This window comes from Leopardus geoffroyi, chromosome C2, assembly GCF_018350155.1.
Source record: "Leopardus geoffroyi isolate Oge1 chromosome C2, O.geoffroyi_Oge1_pat1.0, whole genome shotgun sequence".
In the NCBI taxonomy this organism is placed as follows: domain Eukaryota; kingdom Metazoa; phylum Chordata; class Mammalia; order Carnivora; family Felidae; genus Leopardus; species Leopardus geoffroyi.
In genome coordinates this window covers 11885941-11901441 of record NC_059333.1, presented here as the reverse complement: position 1 = coordinate 11901441, position 15501 = coordinate 11885941, and the positions used below count along the sequence as shown (strand labels likewise).

The 15501-nt window shown below is 50.6% G+C and overlaps 1 protein-coding gene across 1 annotated transcript in view; it reads left to right on the top strand.

Annotated features, from left to right (window-relative positions):
* The first annotated feature begins 12412 nt into the window (after positions 1-12412).
* The window catches only part of IFNGR2 (interferon gamma receptor 2), a 28490-nt gene continuing 25401 nt past the window's right edge, over positions 12413-15501 (top strand). The window contains exon 1 of the mRNA XM_045501504.1: positions 12413-12664. Coding sequence (XP_045357460.1) covers positions 12580-12664 — 85 coding nt within the window. The 5' untranslated portion in view covers positions 12413-12579. The remainder of the gene's footprint in view (positions 12665-15501) is intronic.

The window sequence follows — 15501 nt, the reverse complement described above, 5'->3', positions numbered from 1 at the left end:
CAAGTCTGATTTATACAAAGCATCTCATGTAGGAAATGTTTATGACTCTCAGGTCTCTGATTCTCCTTGAGAAATGACAGCAAAGCTAGTGTGATAACTTTTGAAGATTAGATTCATTGCTAATTCAATGAATGGTAAAACTAAAGAAAAACAAAAACCAAAACCAAAAAAACTGATTCCATAGTTCTTGTTTCTGAGTGTTGTGAAGTCAAAGCACAGGGGTGCCCACCTTTTTAAAAGATACACTTTCGGGGCGCCTGGGTGGCTTGGTCGGTTAAGCATCAGACTTCGGCTCAGGTCATGACCTTGCTGTCTGTGAATTCAAGCCCCGTGTCGGGCTCTGTGCTGACAGCTCAGAGCCTGGAGCCTGTTTCAGATTCTGTGTCTCCCTCTCTCTCTGCCCCTCCCCTGTTCATGCTCTGTCTCAAAAATAAATAAACGTTAAAAAAAAATTTTTTTTAAAGATACACTTTCTTGGGGTGCCTGAATGTCCCAGTCGGTTAAGCGTCCAACTTCCGCTCAGGTCATGATCTCACAGTTCAGTGTGTGGGGGTGAGCCCTGCATCGGGCTCCCCCCTGACAGTGTGGAAGGAAGCCTGCTTGGGATTCGCTCTCTTTCCCTCTCTCTTTCCCTCTCTCTCTGCCACTGCCCCACTAGCACTTTCTCTCTCTCTCTCTCTCTCTCTCTCTCTCTCTCTCGAAAGTAAATAAACTTAAAAGAAAAGATACACTTTCTGCGGATGAAAACATGTATCTGGGTCAGGAAATGCAGCATATTTCCAGTAATCAGTTTTGCCCATTTGTCTGGCTTCCTTTTCAAATGACTTTTTGTTTCTTCGTTTTTTGGTTTGTAATGATTACATTATTAAAGTATGGGGGGGTGTTGAAGTTTAAATTTAGCTACAATGCTTTGTTCCAGGCTGTATCTAGAGCAATGCCTGGCACATAAGTGAGTGTTCAATAAATACTGGCTGAAAAAAATATTTGTTGAGGGGTAAAAAGTAAATGTATTCATCTCTTTCAATCCTTGGAGAAGTCAAATTTAGGTGTTGGATGTATTTCCTAGAATAACCTTCATTTGAGTCAAAGTGCTTTAGGACTGACTCACTTTTTTAAAACATTTTTTTCGTGTTTGTTTTTGAGACAGACAGAGCATGGGCAGGGGAGGGGCAGAGAGAGAGGGAGACACAGAATCGGAAGCAGGCTCCAGGCTCCCAGCTGTAGGCACAGAGCCCGACGCGGGGCTTGAACTCATGGACAGCAAGATCATGACCTGAGCTGAAGTCGGACGTTTAACCGACGGAGCCACCCAGCCGCCCCACGACTAAAGCAATATGAGTGACGTCCGTTTGAGAAACAAAGAGTGTCTCTGGGTCTGAGATGGTCCAGGGAGGTTCTGGGGCTTCCTCCGCATAGAACCTCCTGTACCACTTGTGGGGGTGAGTGAGGAAGTATTTGCAGCTCTCCCCAGGGTCCTGGGTATTTATTTGACTGGGACAATGCCAGCAGGTGACAGTGCCCTCCCGACTGCATGTCTGGGGAAGGTCAAGGCAGGGCAGGAGGCTCCCCCAAGTCAGGGGTGGGGATGGAACTCCAAGCTGGGGGTCAGACCCTCAGGCAGGTCAGAAGAAACTGCCCCGTGGTGAACACTTCCCAAATCCCTCCATCTAGGGTTTCCCCCGATCTAGTGACTTTAAAAAGCTGTGTGAGTCAGTACTTCTTGGGCACAGCCAAAGGGCCACCTCAGTTCCTGCCAGGGCTTCCCCACTTTCCACGCGGAGGGCCCCGTCCAGTCACCTCGGGACCTAACACTAGCACCAGGACAGAAGAGAGAGAGAGAAGGGCTCCTACAGAATCCACGACTGCAGACCCAAGGAGAGCGTCCTGGGACAGAATCCAGTCTGACTCATCAACCTCTCAGTAGCACATCCAGCATGGTCTGAGACACGAGATGCTGCGTTCGTTGGGTGGCCTTGGTGTCCTCTGTTACTTCCATTAAAATGCAAACTCCACAAGCTCAGAGTTCTTGTTTCTTGTGTTCAAAACAGGGCCCAGTGTGGAGTAGAAGCTCAATAAACATGTGTTAAATGAACCAGAGAGGGAAGAAAAGAAAGAAGGAAGGAAGGAAGGGAGGGAGGGAGGGAGGAAGGAAGGGTGGAAGGAAGGAAGGAAGGGAGGGAGGGAGGGAGGAAGGAAGGGTGGAAGGAAGGAAGGAAGGGAGGAAGGGAGGAAGGAAGGAAGGAAGGAAGGAAAGGAGGGAGGAAGGGAGGGAAGGAGGAAGGAAGGGTGGAAAGAAGGAAAGAAGGAAGGAAGGAAGGGAGGAAGGGAGGGAGGGAGGGAAGGAGGGAAGGAGAAAGGCAGGAAAGAAGGAAGGGTGGAAGGAAGGAAGGAAGGAAGGAAGGAAAGAAGGAAGGGTGTGAACTGAAAACAACCTGTGCTCTCTGAACATGGTTTGCTACCCCTGGACTCTTTCTGTTCTTGCCTTCACCAACAAATTGTACCTAAATGAATTTGTGTTTGTTTTGTTTTGATTAGTTTTCTAGGGACACCCAGTAAGTCACATAACTATGATGTCTGAGGTTTCAAAGGAAAGATGAAAGTTCATGTTCACGATAATGTAAGACTACGAGAGAAGGGAAATTCACAAGGCATTTAACACCCATGAAATGTAAGAGAAGCTCCAGGTAACAGCCTGCCGCCAGATGCCTGTGACTTTGCATGGCTCTACACAGAGAAAGTTAGCCAACCCAGGGCTTAAGCTTGAGGATTGCTAAAGAATGAACATGACATCTCTGGCATCTTTTTTTTCCCCCGGGCCCAAGTCGTATTCTGGGCTTTGCAAAGTCAAGACAGCGTCTGTAGCATATCCTGCAACTATAGGCAGCCTGATTTTTACACAGTCGTGAAACACAAGCACGTGAGAAACAAGGTCCCCCCCGCTAGCCCAGCCTGACTGTGGTTTCTACAATCTTCTCAAAAACGGAAGTAACGCTGCCCCCTTGCCCTTTACTGCTCCTCAAGAATTTAGGAGTTTCAAGGCGTAAGCTGTAGCTGTTTCTGGGTCGTAAGATTATGGGGGAATTTTTTTCCTCCGCTTTGTTATTTTTCTTTTAGGTTCACCACAACGAGCATATACTGTTATAACAGCAAGGACAAAAGCAATAATGAAAGCTGGCCCCTTTTTCCATTCCATTGCAAGTTAGCCCACGTACAACCAGTACGATAGTAGCCATCGTCTAGAGCAGAAGTCAGACCTGAAGCAAAATGAGAGTGCTTTTCACTGCCTTTTTTTTATTTTAATGTTTATTTATTTTTGAGAGACAGAGAGAGACAGAGCGTGAGCGGGGAGGGGCAGAGAGAGAGAGAGAGAGGGAGACACAGAATCCGAAGCAGGCTCCAGGCTCTGAGCTGTCAGCACAGAGCCCGACACGGGGCTCGAACCCACAAACTGTGAGATCGTGACCTGAGCTGAAGTCGGATGCTTAACCGACTGAGCCACCCAGGCGCCCCTAACTGCCTTTCGTAATGCACCTTTGGACATTAAGAAGTCTGGTTTGTATTTTGATTGCTAGGAAGCTGAGTTTAGTCAATGTGGACTTTTGGACCACATGTGGACATATTGCCTCCCCGCCACAACACATTCTCTGTCTTCATGTCCTACACTCATACTTTTGCCCTAGACCTATAATTTCTTATCTAATATTTTGTACCATGTATGCTTTTTTATTTACAAATCTTTACGTTAAGAAAAACATACATTAAAGGACATCCGGGTGACTCAGTTGGTTAAGCATCTGACTTTGGCCTAGGTCATAATCTCACCATTCTGGAGTTCAAGCCCTGCATCGGGGTCTGTGCTGACAGCTCAGAACCTGGAGCCTGCTTCGGATTCTGTCTCCCTGTCTCTCTGCCCCTCCTCCACTTGTGATCTGTCTCTCTCTGTCTCTCTCAAAAATAAACAAACATAAGAAAGAAAGAAAGAAAGAAAGAAAGAAAGAAAGAAAGAAAGAAAGAAAGAAAGAAGGAAGGAAGGAAAAGATGTATTAAGGAGAAAACAGCCAGGGGCACCTGGGTGTCTCAGTCCGTTAAGCATCCAACTTTGGATCGGGGCATGATCTCACTGTTTGTGGGTTCGAGCCCCGCATCAGATTCGCTGCTGTCAGCACAGAGTCTGCTTCAGATCCTTTGTCCCACTCTCTCTGCTCCTACCCCACCCCCCTTAAAAATAAATAAACATTAAAAAAAGGAGGAAAGGAACAACCATATCGTATATTTATTATTCTGAGCTGCCTTAGAATTCCAGAGAATGAGGCACAGCGTTTTTTGTTCTTTTGGTTTTTTTGGTTTTTTTCCTGAGAAGTGGGATTCAGCTGATGTTTCGTAGGTATTTCCCAAGCTAAGCCAGTGTGTTGATTCAGGTGATCGGCATTATTACATCAGCCTCTTCTAGAAGTTTCAACTTTGGCATGAGTCTCTTCAAGGGAAATGTATACCCACAAAGAGTTGTCCGTGGAGGGGAAGGAAGTCAATGAAGACACCTGCTGTTGCAGATAATTCTTCCTCTTCACTGCTGTAAGATATTAGAATATATGTTAATCTCTGCCCCTGGTTCCCGGCATAGAGTTCCTGAAACCATTGTAATTTCCTGGGTGATGGGAGTGTCTTTTGTTCTCATGAGGTGACTCTGAGTGGGCTTGGGGATGGCCCCTGGATGAGAGCTGGTCACCAGAAAGAACATGCCATGATTGGAAGCTTGCAATTTTCTCTCAAGAGGGGAGAAGGGCTGAAACATTAACTCCAGAGTTCATTATTGGTTGTGCCTACACGAGGAAGCCTCTATAAAAAATCCCAATAATAGTATCGGGAGAGCTTTCGGGTTGGTGAAAGCATCCACGTGGTGGGAGGGTGACACCCCAGCTCCACTGGGGCTGAAGCTTCTGGATTGGGACCCTCCCAGACCTCTCCCCATGTACCTTTTCATCTGGCTGTTCATCTGTTTCCCTGACCATATCCTTCAATGAGCTGCTAAGTGTGAGAAGGTGTTTCCCAGAGTTTTGAAGGCCCCTCTAGCAAATGAATCAAGCCTCAGGAGGGGGTCATGGGACCTTGGATTTGTAGCCCAGTCAGACAACAGTTGTGGCTCACCTGGGGACCTACTATCTACAAGTGACATCTGAAATAGGGTGGGAGCGGTCTTGTGGGACCGAGCCCTGACTCTGTGGGATCCGACACTGTCTCCGGGTTGATGACGTCAGAAGGGAGTCAAATTGTAGGACACCCAGCCGGTGTCACGGAGAATTGCTTGGCATGGGGAAAACCACACACACGTTTGGCGACCAGAAGTGTCAGAAGTGTTGTGAATGTGGCAGTTGTATGAGAACAAGGAAGGCACACAGGAGAAAATCATAGAGGGAAGAATGCGATTGTTCCTACACACCTACCAGTGGACCTACGGGCTGGCCAGCACTGCCCGGGTCGTGGCCCAGCCAGCGCCTGTTTGCAAACGGAAAGTTGTAGCCTTGGGGCTCCTGGGTGACTCAGTCAGCTAAGCGTCCGACTTCGGCTCAGGTCGTGATCTCACGGTTCGCGAGTTCGAGCCCCGCGTCGGGCTCTGCGCCGACAGCTCGGAGCCTGGAGCCTGCTTTGCGTCCTGTGTCTCCCTCTCTTCTCTGCCCCTCCTCTGCTCTGTCTCTCTCTGTCTTCCAAAAATAAATAAACATTAAAAAATTAAAAAAATAAATAAGTGCTTTTAACTTGTAGAATATGTACCATAAAATTCTCTTGATTGTATGATTTCCCTCATGAAACATCACGAACTGGGGTCTGAAGGGAACTCTCGTTGGTTCTTGTGCGGTGAACAGTTTCATGATTTCTGGTCCGGAAAAGGTATGACGTGGTAGCTTGGCCTGGGCTAAGTAACGTGGCTATAAGGGAGGCTGGGAATTTGCATTTCCTGGAAGGTTGAGTATTCACAGGGCTGAACATTACCCAGATATACCAAGGGCATTCAAAAGGTCGAGTCAGAAAACAAGAGAAACGTATGTTGGTTAGGAGGAGGGAGGGATATGGCTTAGGCCAACGTCTCAATAAATGGTGCCTATTCTTTTTTTTTTTTTTTAATTTTTTTTTCAACGTTTATTTATTTTTGGGACAGAGAGAGACAGAGCATGAACGGGGGAGGGGCAGAGAGAGAGGGAGACACAGAATCGGAAACAGGCTCCAGGCTCTGAGCCATCAGCCCAGAGCCTGACGCGGGGCTCGAACTCACGGACCGCGAGATCGGGACCTGGCTGAAGTCGGACGCTTAACCGACTGCGCCACCCAGGCGCCCCAAATGGTGCCTATTCTTATCAGTGTGAGCACAACTCCCAGTTAACTGCTGTTGCTTGTCGTGACTCATCAGATGCCTCATGTGAGGCCTCCTGGCTGCACTCAGCTTATTTATGGCAGTCACCTCCTAGTCTGAGCCTGCTGGTGACCTACTCTCGTGTCCAACCTGCCAGGTTTTTCCTGGAAGTCTCCAGGACCCCGATGGCAAATTTAAACACAAAGGTTACTGATACAATCTTAATCCCTCTGGAAAACAGGGAGAGGTTTGAGTTTCTCTAAATTACAAAACGGGAAACGGTTCATTACACAAACCCTGGCCTGGAACCCATGAAGAAATCTCCAACCCACCCCTTCCAGTTCCCACTGGCACCTTCCCAAAGCCCTGGGCCCTAACCCTGGAGTCGTTGGGGCTTTTTCAGGGGACTCACCAGGGTCAGGAATATTAGAGCGTTGGCATGTACCTAAAAAGAGGAGTTATCTTCTCTTTTCGAAAAGGTTAAAAGGAGGGGCGCCTGGGTGGCTCAGTCGGTTAAACGTCTGATTCTTAATTTTGGCTCGGGTCATGATCTCACGGTTTCGTGAGTTCCAGACCCACATCGGACTCTGTGCTGATAGCATGGATCCTGCTTGGGACCCTTCCTTTCTCTCTGCCCTTCCCTCCACTTGCATTCTCTCTGTCTCTTAAAATAAATAAATTAAAACTTAAAAAAGAAGGAAAGAAAGAAAAGGTTAAAAAGAGCCATAAACGGGCACCTGGGTAGTGCAGTCAGCTGAGTGTGTCTGACTCTTAGCTCAGCTCAGATCTTTATCTTGAGATCATGAGTTCAAGCCGCAAGTAGGGCTCCGTGCTGGGCATGAAGCCTACTTAAAACAAAAAACAAAACAAAACAAAACAAAAAAACCCTGGAGGGGCACCTGGGTGGCTCGCTTGGTTAAGTATCTGACTCTTGATTTCTGCTCAGGTCATGATCTCACAGTTTTGTGAGTTTGAACCCCACTTTGGGCTCTGGGCTGACCCTGCCGAGCCTGCTTGGGATTCTTTCTCTCCCTCCCTCTCTCTGCCCCTCCCCTGCTCGTGTTCCCTCTGTCTGTCTCAAAATAAACTTTAAAAAAATTATTTAAAAAAAAAAAAAAAGGAAGTGAAAAATTTCCTCCTCTCTCTGCCTACTCTCTCTTCTCTTGGCCAAATTTCTAGATATTACCCATCCCGTTTGACAGAGGCATGGAATGCATAATGTACTTTGTGACAGTTATTCTTGCAAGGGTCCCTCAGAAAAGGCAGTAAAGGAGAAAAGAGTGTGCATTTTCAGAATGAGGTTTTATGGGGCCCCATGGGAAGGGGGAGCCAGAAATGCAAGTTTGCAGGAAGAGCAAAGGGGACCCCGTGACGGACACAGTGAGAAGATAGGCTCCAGTCACTAGACCCTTGAGGTAAATTTGTCCTTTTACTTCTATGCCAAACCCTCTGACCTTGCTGTTGGCATTTCTTAGAGCAGAGGACTCCTAGCGACAAATCAAGGCCCCATTTAGCTGTGCTCAGGGCTTACTCTGTGCTCAGAACTCTTGCTGCTCTGTCTGAATCTACGGGGGGACACTCACCCCCCTGCACGTTGGAGGCAACCATCTCAGTGAAGGTCAAGGCTCACACGAGCTGGTAAGGAACAGAAGAAGGTGGGAGGGAGGGGCAACAAAGCTCTCAGCAAGTGCGAGCTCCAGCAAGAGATCGAGTTTTAGAATTTGGGGTACGGGCGGGGGGGGAAGAGGTGAGAGGCGAAGGAAGGGGGGCAGGTGGCGTCAGATGAGAAGGAGTGCGTGGGGACCCTCAGGAAGTACATCATCAAAGACGCACGGATGGACGAGCAGGGCCTTGTCGGGCGGGGAGCCGCAGAAAGCATGATCAGGCAGCCAGAGCCAGGCCTGGTGACAGGTGGACTGACATGGCAGGTGAGCAGTTTGGCGTGAGGTGCAAGGGGCTTTGAAGCTAAGCAGGACGGGCCAAGAGCCCTCCCACCACCTGGTGGCTGTGCGACTTGGGGGTATGATCAGTCAGGTTTGGGTCGGAGAAGTAGAAGCACCGTGTGTGTGTGTGTGTTTGAGAGAGAGAGAGAGAAGGGTTGGACCCTGGGCTATTGCCGGAGTCAACTACACAGTCTAGATGGGACTGGCTTTCCAGTGTCTAGGGCTGGAGGCTGTGGCTCTGAGTGCAAGTGGTCAGGAAGAGAAGGCCAGACGGCACCAAGGACGAGCCGGAAGCTGAGGCTGAGCTGGGACCACCATCAGCCCATCTCTCACCAGCTCCAAGCCTCCAGCATGGATGACAGCACGGGTGTCCTGCTAGAAAAGCTGGCGCCCTTTGTCGGGCAGCTAACACGCGCCCGCGTCTCCCAGGAGACGGGGAGGCTGTAGCAGCTGACCCAGCAGGAGCTGGAAGAGTCTTGGGCTGGGGCCACAGCCATCCAGGATGCCGGCGGAGAAGCCGCAATGCTACGAATTGCAACAACGCCTCGCGCCCCGCCCCAGCCTCCTGAGAGTGAAGGAATATGGCTGAAGCTTCCAAATCTTGTACGAAAACATCCTTCTCTTCCCCACGCCAACTGGAAACTATGCAGGAAGGGGAATTCGAGGAAATGCAGTTACACCTTAGCTACACTGACACCATGCAAATCCACTTGGATTACCCCAAGTAAGGGTGAGTTACTTAATTCCCTGGGCCTCAGTCTCCTCATCTGTGAAATGGCAGTCGTAACCCCCTTAACCGTGAGGACTGAGTGATACAATGCATGGAGAAGCCCCCGGGGCCATCAAGCAGTGTTGGCTCCTTTCTGCCCGCCCCCCTCAGCTGCCCTCCTGAGGGAGGTGGGGGGAGCACCTCCAGATTATTAGCTTAAGGAAAATGCTTCGGGAAGATTAACTGGTAAGGAGGTAGCAAGTTAATGGAAAGGGAAGGAGGAATTTGGGTTTTGTAAGGCTGAAGTTTATATAGTATTATCAATTCTATTATTTGTATTTGCACATTTATATTTATTTACATAATGATATATGTATTAATATATTATTTATATGTCAATCATTATATTAATTGTATATTGTGTATTAAAGCATACACAACTAAGAATATAAAATTAGATACAAAAATATTTACATACACTGAGAAAATAAATCACAAGTTACAGATTTCTTTTTTTTTTTAATTTTTTTTTAACGTTTATTTATTTTTGAGACAGGGAGAGACAAAGCATGAACTGGGGAGGGTCAGAGAGAGGGAGACACAGAACCTGAAACAGGCTCCAGGCTCTGAGCTGTCAGCACAGAGCCCAAAGTGGGGCTCGAACTCACAGACCGCGAGATCATGACCTGAGCCGAAGTCGGACGCTTAACCAACTGAGCCACCCAGGTGCCCTAGAAATGTTTCTTTTGACTTGACAATTTGTTGTTGATATATACCATCAAGACACTTCTCAAAACACACACACACACACACACACACACACACACACACACACACAAGCTAGAGCCGCCCCAGCACCGCCCTCCTGGAGAAGTACGTTAAAGAAGTCAAAGAGGGAAGAGACAGAGGTCATAACCATTGTGGTTAAAAGCTCTTACTTTGCAGACTTCAGAGGAACATATGACCATGTGAACACAGAGCTGGCAGCCCCTTCCAGGACCGTGGAAGAGAGTTGTGCAAGGGAGGGCCCCTAGGGGTTCAGCTTTTGGTCCTTTCGCAGTAAACACGCCTCCAGAAGGGAGAAGCTGCAGAAAGGAACCCACGTCCCTGTCATGTGCCATGACCGAGGAACTGCATGATGCTGTGGGGGCTATCCATGGAACCGGACAAAGGGCGGTGGATGCTTGGACATCTTCCACAAGAAATGCCAACAGGATTGGCTTCATGTTCTCTTAGGTGGAAAATCTCTGTGGAAGTCAGAGTCATCCAGCAATGACCTCAAAAGTAAAAGTCTTCCAGCCAGGAGGAACAAGAAACGGGAAATGCCACCCGCTGAGAACTGGCCTTTGCAAGACATCTGCTTGGCAGTTACTTGCGTCGGGGATATTGTGTGCTTAAGGTGTCAGCAGAGTGGACCGCTACGCAGCAAACTGGGCATGCTCCTTTTAGTACTCTGACAAGGACTTCTGGAAGGAAAATGTAAACCCTCTAAGTTTTAGCAGGGAAGAGCTTTGGAGGGAGATTCTCCAGCTGGGAAGAAACAAGTATTCTCTTGCAGGGAGCCGGGGGGGGGGGGTAGGGGAGGTAGGGGGGGACTTACCATCCTCCCCCCACCCCCCCACCCCCCAAGACCATTGTCACTGCCTCTGAAAACATCTACATCCAAGTAGATCACAAGCGCTCCCTGGCCTGGGCTGAGACAGGTGCATATTTGTCCCTTCCTTTAATATGATTTTTTTTTTCTTGATTATAAAAGTGAAATAAGCCCTTGCAGGGGGGGATTATAAAAAAAGAAAACTATTACCATTTGTAATCCTGCTACCTATGATATGTTAGTATTTTGGCATATTTCCTCCAATCATTTTTTTTTAAGTTTATTTATTTTGAGAGAGAGAGCATGCATGCACATGCAAGCAAGCAGAGGAAGGGGAGAGAGAGAGAGAGAGAGAGAGAGAGAGAGAGTCCCAAGCAGACTCCTCGCTGTGGCAGAGAGAGCCGGACTGGGGGATCCGATCTAGGGAACCATGAGATCGTGGCCTGAGCCCAAATCAAGAGTTGGAGTCTGTTCACAGACTGAGCCACCCAGGGCCCCTCCAATCATTTCAACACATCACTTGGACAGGGATTCTGATTTACGTGCTGCTTTTTTCAGTTCACATATAAACATGTCTCTGTGCCTTGAGAAATTCACTCAAAGCATCATTCAGATAACTGCTAGATATTTTCTGACATATTTTCACAACAGTGACCAATTTCAAGAGTTCTACAAAAAAGGAAATAAAAATGCAAGAAGTCGAGGGCTCCCTGCTTGCTCAGTCAGTGGAGCCTGTGACCCTTAATCTCGGGGTTGTAAATGCTAGCCCCGCGTTGGGTGCAGAGATTACTTAAACAAATTTTTTTTCTTAAAGTAAATAAAATAAACTGTAGCAAGTCCCGAAGTAAAGCCCTATGTTGCCCAATACTATGCGGCCAAGGAGCCCAGCAGACTCCTAACTGGGCCTTGGTGACGCTGTTCTTTAATTCTTGATGTCCCCCACTCATTCTCTTCTTCGCCCCTTTCCTTCCATGCGCAGCTGGGTTTAAAGCCCATCGTGGGAGAACCAAGATGACCCAGATCCTTCCAGCTGGCAGAACCGGAGGGCGGCTCAGGCTGGGACAGTAGGCCTCCCCACCTGCCCCGCCGCACCCCACTGCGCTCCCCAGCTCGAGAAGTTACTTCCTCATACACTCGGCAGCCCAGACCGGGGCCTAAACCCACGCACCATCCTGAAATGTGGGACGTTTCTCGCTTTCCCTCCGCCTTGCTCTGTGCCCACTGTTCCCCTGAACCCCACACTTTCCTTCACCCAGGCCGTTTCCAGCCACCACAGCCTTAAGCCGGTTTTCAACTAAGGATTGAAAGCTTAGTGTGTACTTTAGAGGCTCAGAAGGCAGCATTTAAACTGAAGGGGGGAATCGCGTGCCCCCACGCAGGTGGGAGCAGCAGGAGAAGAGAGAATGGGGGCGGGGGTGCGGGGCGGGAGGGAGGGCTGGCGGTGGGGGGCGAGGGAGGGAGGGGTGGCGGTGGGGGGTCGGTGGGGGGGGCGGGAGGGAGGGGTGGCGGTGGGGGCGGGATGCATGGGTGGGGGGCGGGGAGGGGGGAGGCGAGGCTCAGCACGCGGCCCACCCCGGGCCTTGGGGTTCGGAGGTCTCCCCAGAGGGGTCGCAAGCGCCGGAAGGTGGGCGACCGGCGGGGGCTCGGGGTCCCAGCAGCGCGCGGGGACGTCGCGGCCACCGCGCGGATGGGGGGGTGTTGTGGGGCAGGGAGGGGCGCGGGGAAAGTCCCGCGGCCGGCGGGGCTGGGCGGGGCGCGGGCGCCGGGAGGGGCCGGCCTGGGCGGCGGCGGCCGAGCGGGGTTGTCCTGCCGCCGGGGACGCGCCGCCGCCGCCGCCGCCGCCGCCGCTCGGGAAGGGGCGGGCCCCGCGCGCCCTGCGGTCGCCATGGCCGCCCGGGCGGCGACGTGAGCGGCTCGGCGGACCCCGCGCCGGGGCCGAGCCGCCCCCAGAGCCGCCGCCGAGCCTGCGGCGCGAGAGCCCCGGGCCATGCGGCCGCCGCCGCTCCTGCCGCCGCTGTCGCTGCTGCTGCTGCTGCTGCTCGGCGGCCGCGGCGCCGCGGCGCCCCCCGCAGGTAAGCCGGGCCCGGCGGGACCCCCGAGGCCGGACGGAGGCGTCGTCGCGGGCGGGTGGCGATCGGCGCGCTGCCGCGAGTGGGCGGGTTCCGCGAGGAGCCCAGGGTGGGTGGGGGTCCGCGGGGGTGCCCCCGATCGGGGGAGTTCTCCGGGCAGCGCGGGTTGGGTGGGCGTCCGCGGGGTGCCCGGAGCGGGTGAGCGATCCACGGGGAGCCCTGACGGTCTGGGGGTACGCGGGGAGCCCGCAGTGGACCGGCGGTTGCGCGAAGCCCCGACGCGGGTGTGGGGAGGGCGGCGGGGAATTCCGGGCAGTCCCTCCCTGCGTCCTGGCCCCGGGTCATCCCTTCCGGGCAGGAGACACCCGGTTCCTGCGGGAAACTGGATACCCTGCCGCTCCTCTTCCCCCGCCTCCGCTCCGCGGCTCCGTGCAACCCGGTGCAGCCGGCGTCTCCGAATTTCTCAGCGCGAACAAAGGACAACGGAATCCAGGGCTTGGGACAGGGCTGCGTCTGCCGGCCCCACAGAGCCTCCACCCTGGCCTTGGCCGGCGTGCCCTCCCCAGGGGCCCGAGTTAGAAGCGGGGCCCAGGCAGGCGTTCCTTCCTTGCAGCTGCGTGCGGCGGCGGCCGGCCCCAGGCCGGGACCTCCGTGTTGGAGATGTGACTCAGTCTCACCTTGGCTGGGGTGTGTTTAACTGTGGGTGTGAGATCCAGATGGTCATTTCCCCAGGGTCGGATAGATGGGGGAGCGGCGCTCAGGGCAGGACCCAGAAATGGCCGGACCCCCAGTTGTGTTGGCGGCAGGGAGTCCACGGAACCAGATTTTTAATCCCAGCTCAGCTCCCATCCAGATAGCCCTGTCCTTGGGTCAACCTCCTTCCTACCTCTGACACTAACTGATCATACTTATGAGCCAAATACAAATGCTAAAAGACAAGAAGACCTCGGGCAGGAAGAAGTAGGCAGGAGATTTATTCTGTGTGGATGCGTATGTGTTTGTGTTTCGCTGGGTTCTTTCCCAGGGAGAGACTATCATGGGCTGGGGCTCTAGAATTTAGAAATGTCCTCCCTTGTGAAGCTCGGGGTGTGGGTTCGGGTTGTTGCTGTTGTTTTCTGCCAGCATCACTTAGGCCCTGAAATTCCAGAACTCCTTGATGAGAGAAGCCTCCCACAGGAGGGGGTGAGCTCTGGCTACCAAGCCGTTTTCCTAGGAGAGTCAGACAGATGGGTTTGAATCCTGACTCCGCCCCTCCTCAGCTTCAAGTGTTGAGCAAAATCTGTGTGCAGCTCTCCCTGGGCTTCCTTCAGACAGGACGTGGGCCTTGGCAAAATGTTGGTAGTTGCCTGAGCTGGGTAATGGGCAAGCAGTAGCTGTGGTTACTTAACACCGGTGCCACAGCTCAGGAGTGGTGGTCGGTGTGGCATTTGTGACTTGTCTGCCACGAGTCCAGGGGTGGAGGGGTGGAGAGAAGTACATAGGAACTTTGCAGTTGGATGTTGCCCCGACGCCCGAGGCCATGCCCATCTTTCTAGTAATGATCTCTCGTTTGTATTCTACCAGAGTTTGGGTCCGTGCGATGCGTCAGAAAAACTTCATCGTAGATCCTTTGAAAAATAGTGCCGTGTGATGCTCATCTGTTCTGTGACTACCTGAAAGGTTTTCATAGCAAACTATGAAAAAACTAGGATATTTTTAGAGAAACTCTGTGTTAGTCAAAGCACAAAGTGACACTGTTAACAGTGGTTATACAGTAAATGGGTAATAGAAACATTTCCATACTTTTCCGTAATTCACAAGTGTCTTTCAGTAATCATGGAATTGTTTTTATGGTCAGAGAAAAAAATATATATGAAGGTATTGGAAACACATTTTTTATTTATTTTTTATTTTTTTTAATTAAAAAAAAATTTTTTTTAACGTTTATTCATTTTTGAGAGACAGAGCATGAGCGGGGAAGAGAGAGGGAGACACAGAATCTGAAGCCGGCTCCAGGCTCCGAGACGTCAGCACAGAGCCTGACGCGGGGCTCGAACTCCCGAACCGTGAGATCATGACCTGAGCCGAAGTCGGACGCTCAACCGACTGAGCCGCCCAGGCGCCCCAGGAAACAAATTTTTTAAAAGGGGAAGACTTATAAATATATCTGTCTCTTAGAGTTGTTATAAAGATAACATGTGAAATATTGGACCTGACCTACATTGTAGTGTAAGGGAAGGAAAAATTTTCCTTTCTTGCCTTCTGGGTTTTTCAACTGGTCTAATAATTACGTTGACATGAGACACAGTAACAGGGGAAAAACAGATTTGATTTGTACCTACAGGAGCTTATAAAAATACGAGACTCAAAGAAGTGACCAAAGCAGGCAGCTTTCATACCTCTTAGCTAGGGAAACAATTATTTGTGGAGATTTGACAAAACGAGGGGGTTTGAACTGGGGGTAATAAATTAACAAAGTTAACAAAGTTCATTTATACAGCCTTCTCAGCCTGGAATTCCCCAGCAATAAAGATGCCCTTCCCTCCTGGTATGGGAAGATAGGAAGGATACGGGAGAGATATATTTCTTGCTTGTAAGGGAATAAAAGAAAGTCAGCATGTCCTAAAATTACACCAACTGTTTCTTACGTGACTTTAGTTCAAAATAATCAACATGCCAAAGTGGCAAGTTTGGGGGTGGCGTCTTTTGTTCCCCTCAGTAGTAATGCATTAAGTGGTGGCCCTTTGCTTTAGATAAAAAATTAGTCGAGTGCACCTAAGTGCCGTAAGTCAACTGACTACCTAGTAATTTACCTAAATGTTGAGGAGTTGAGGCTTCTCTTTGTATTGTACCCGCTGCTT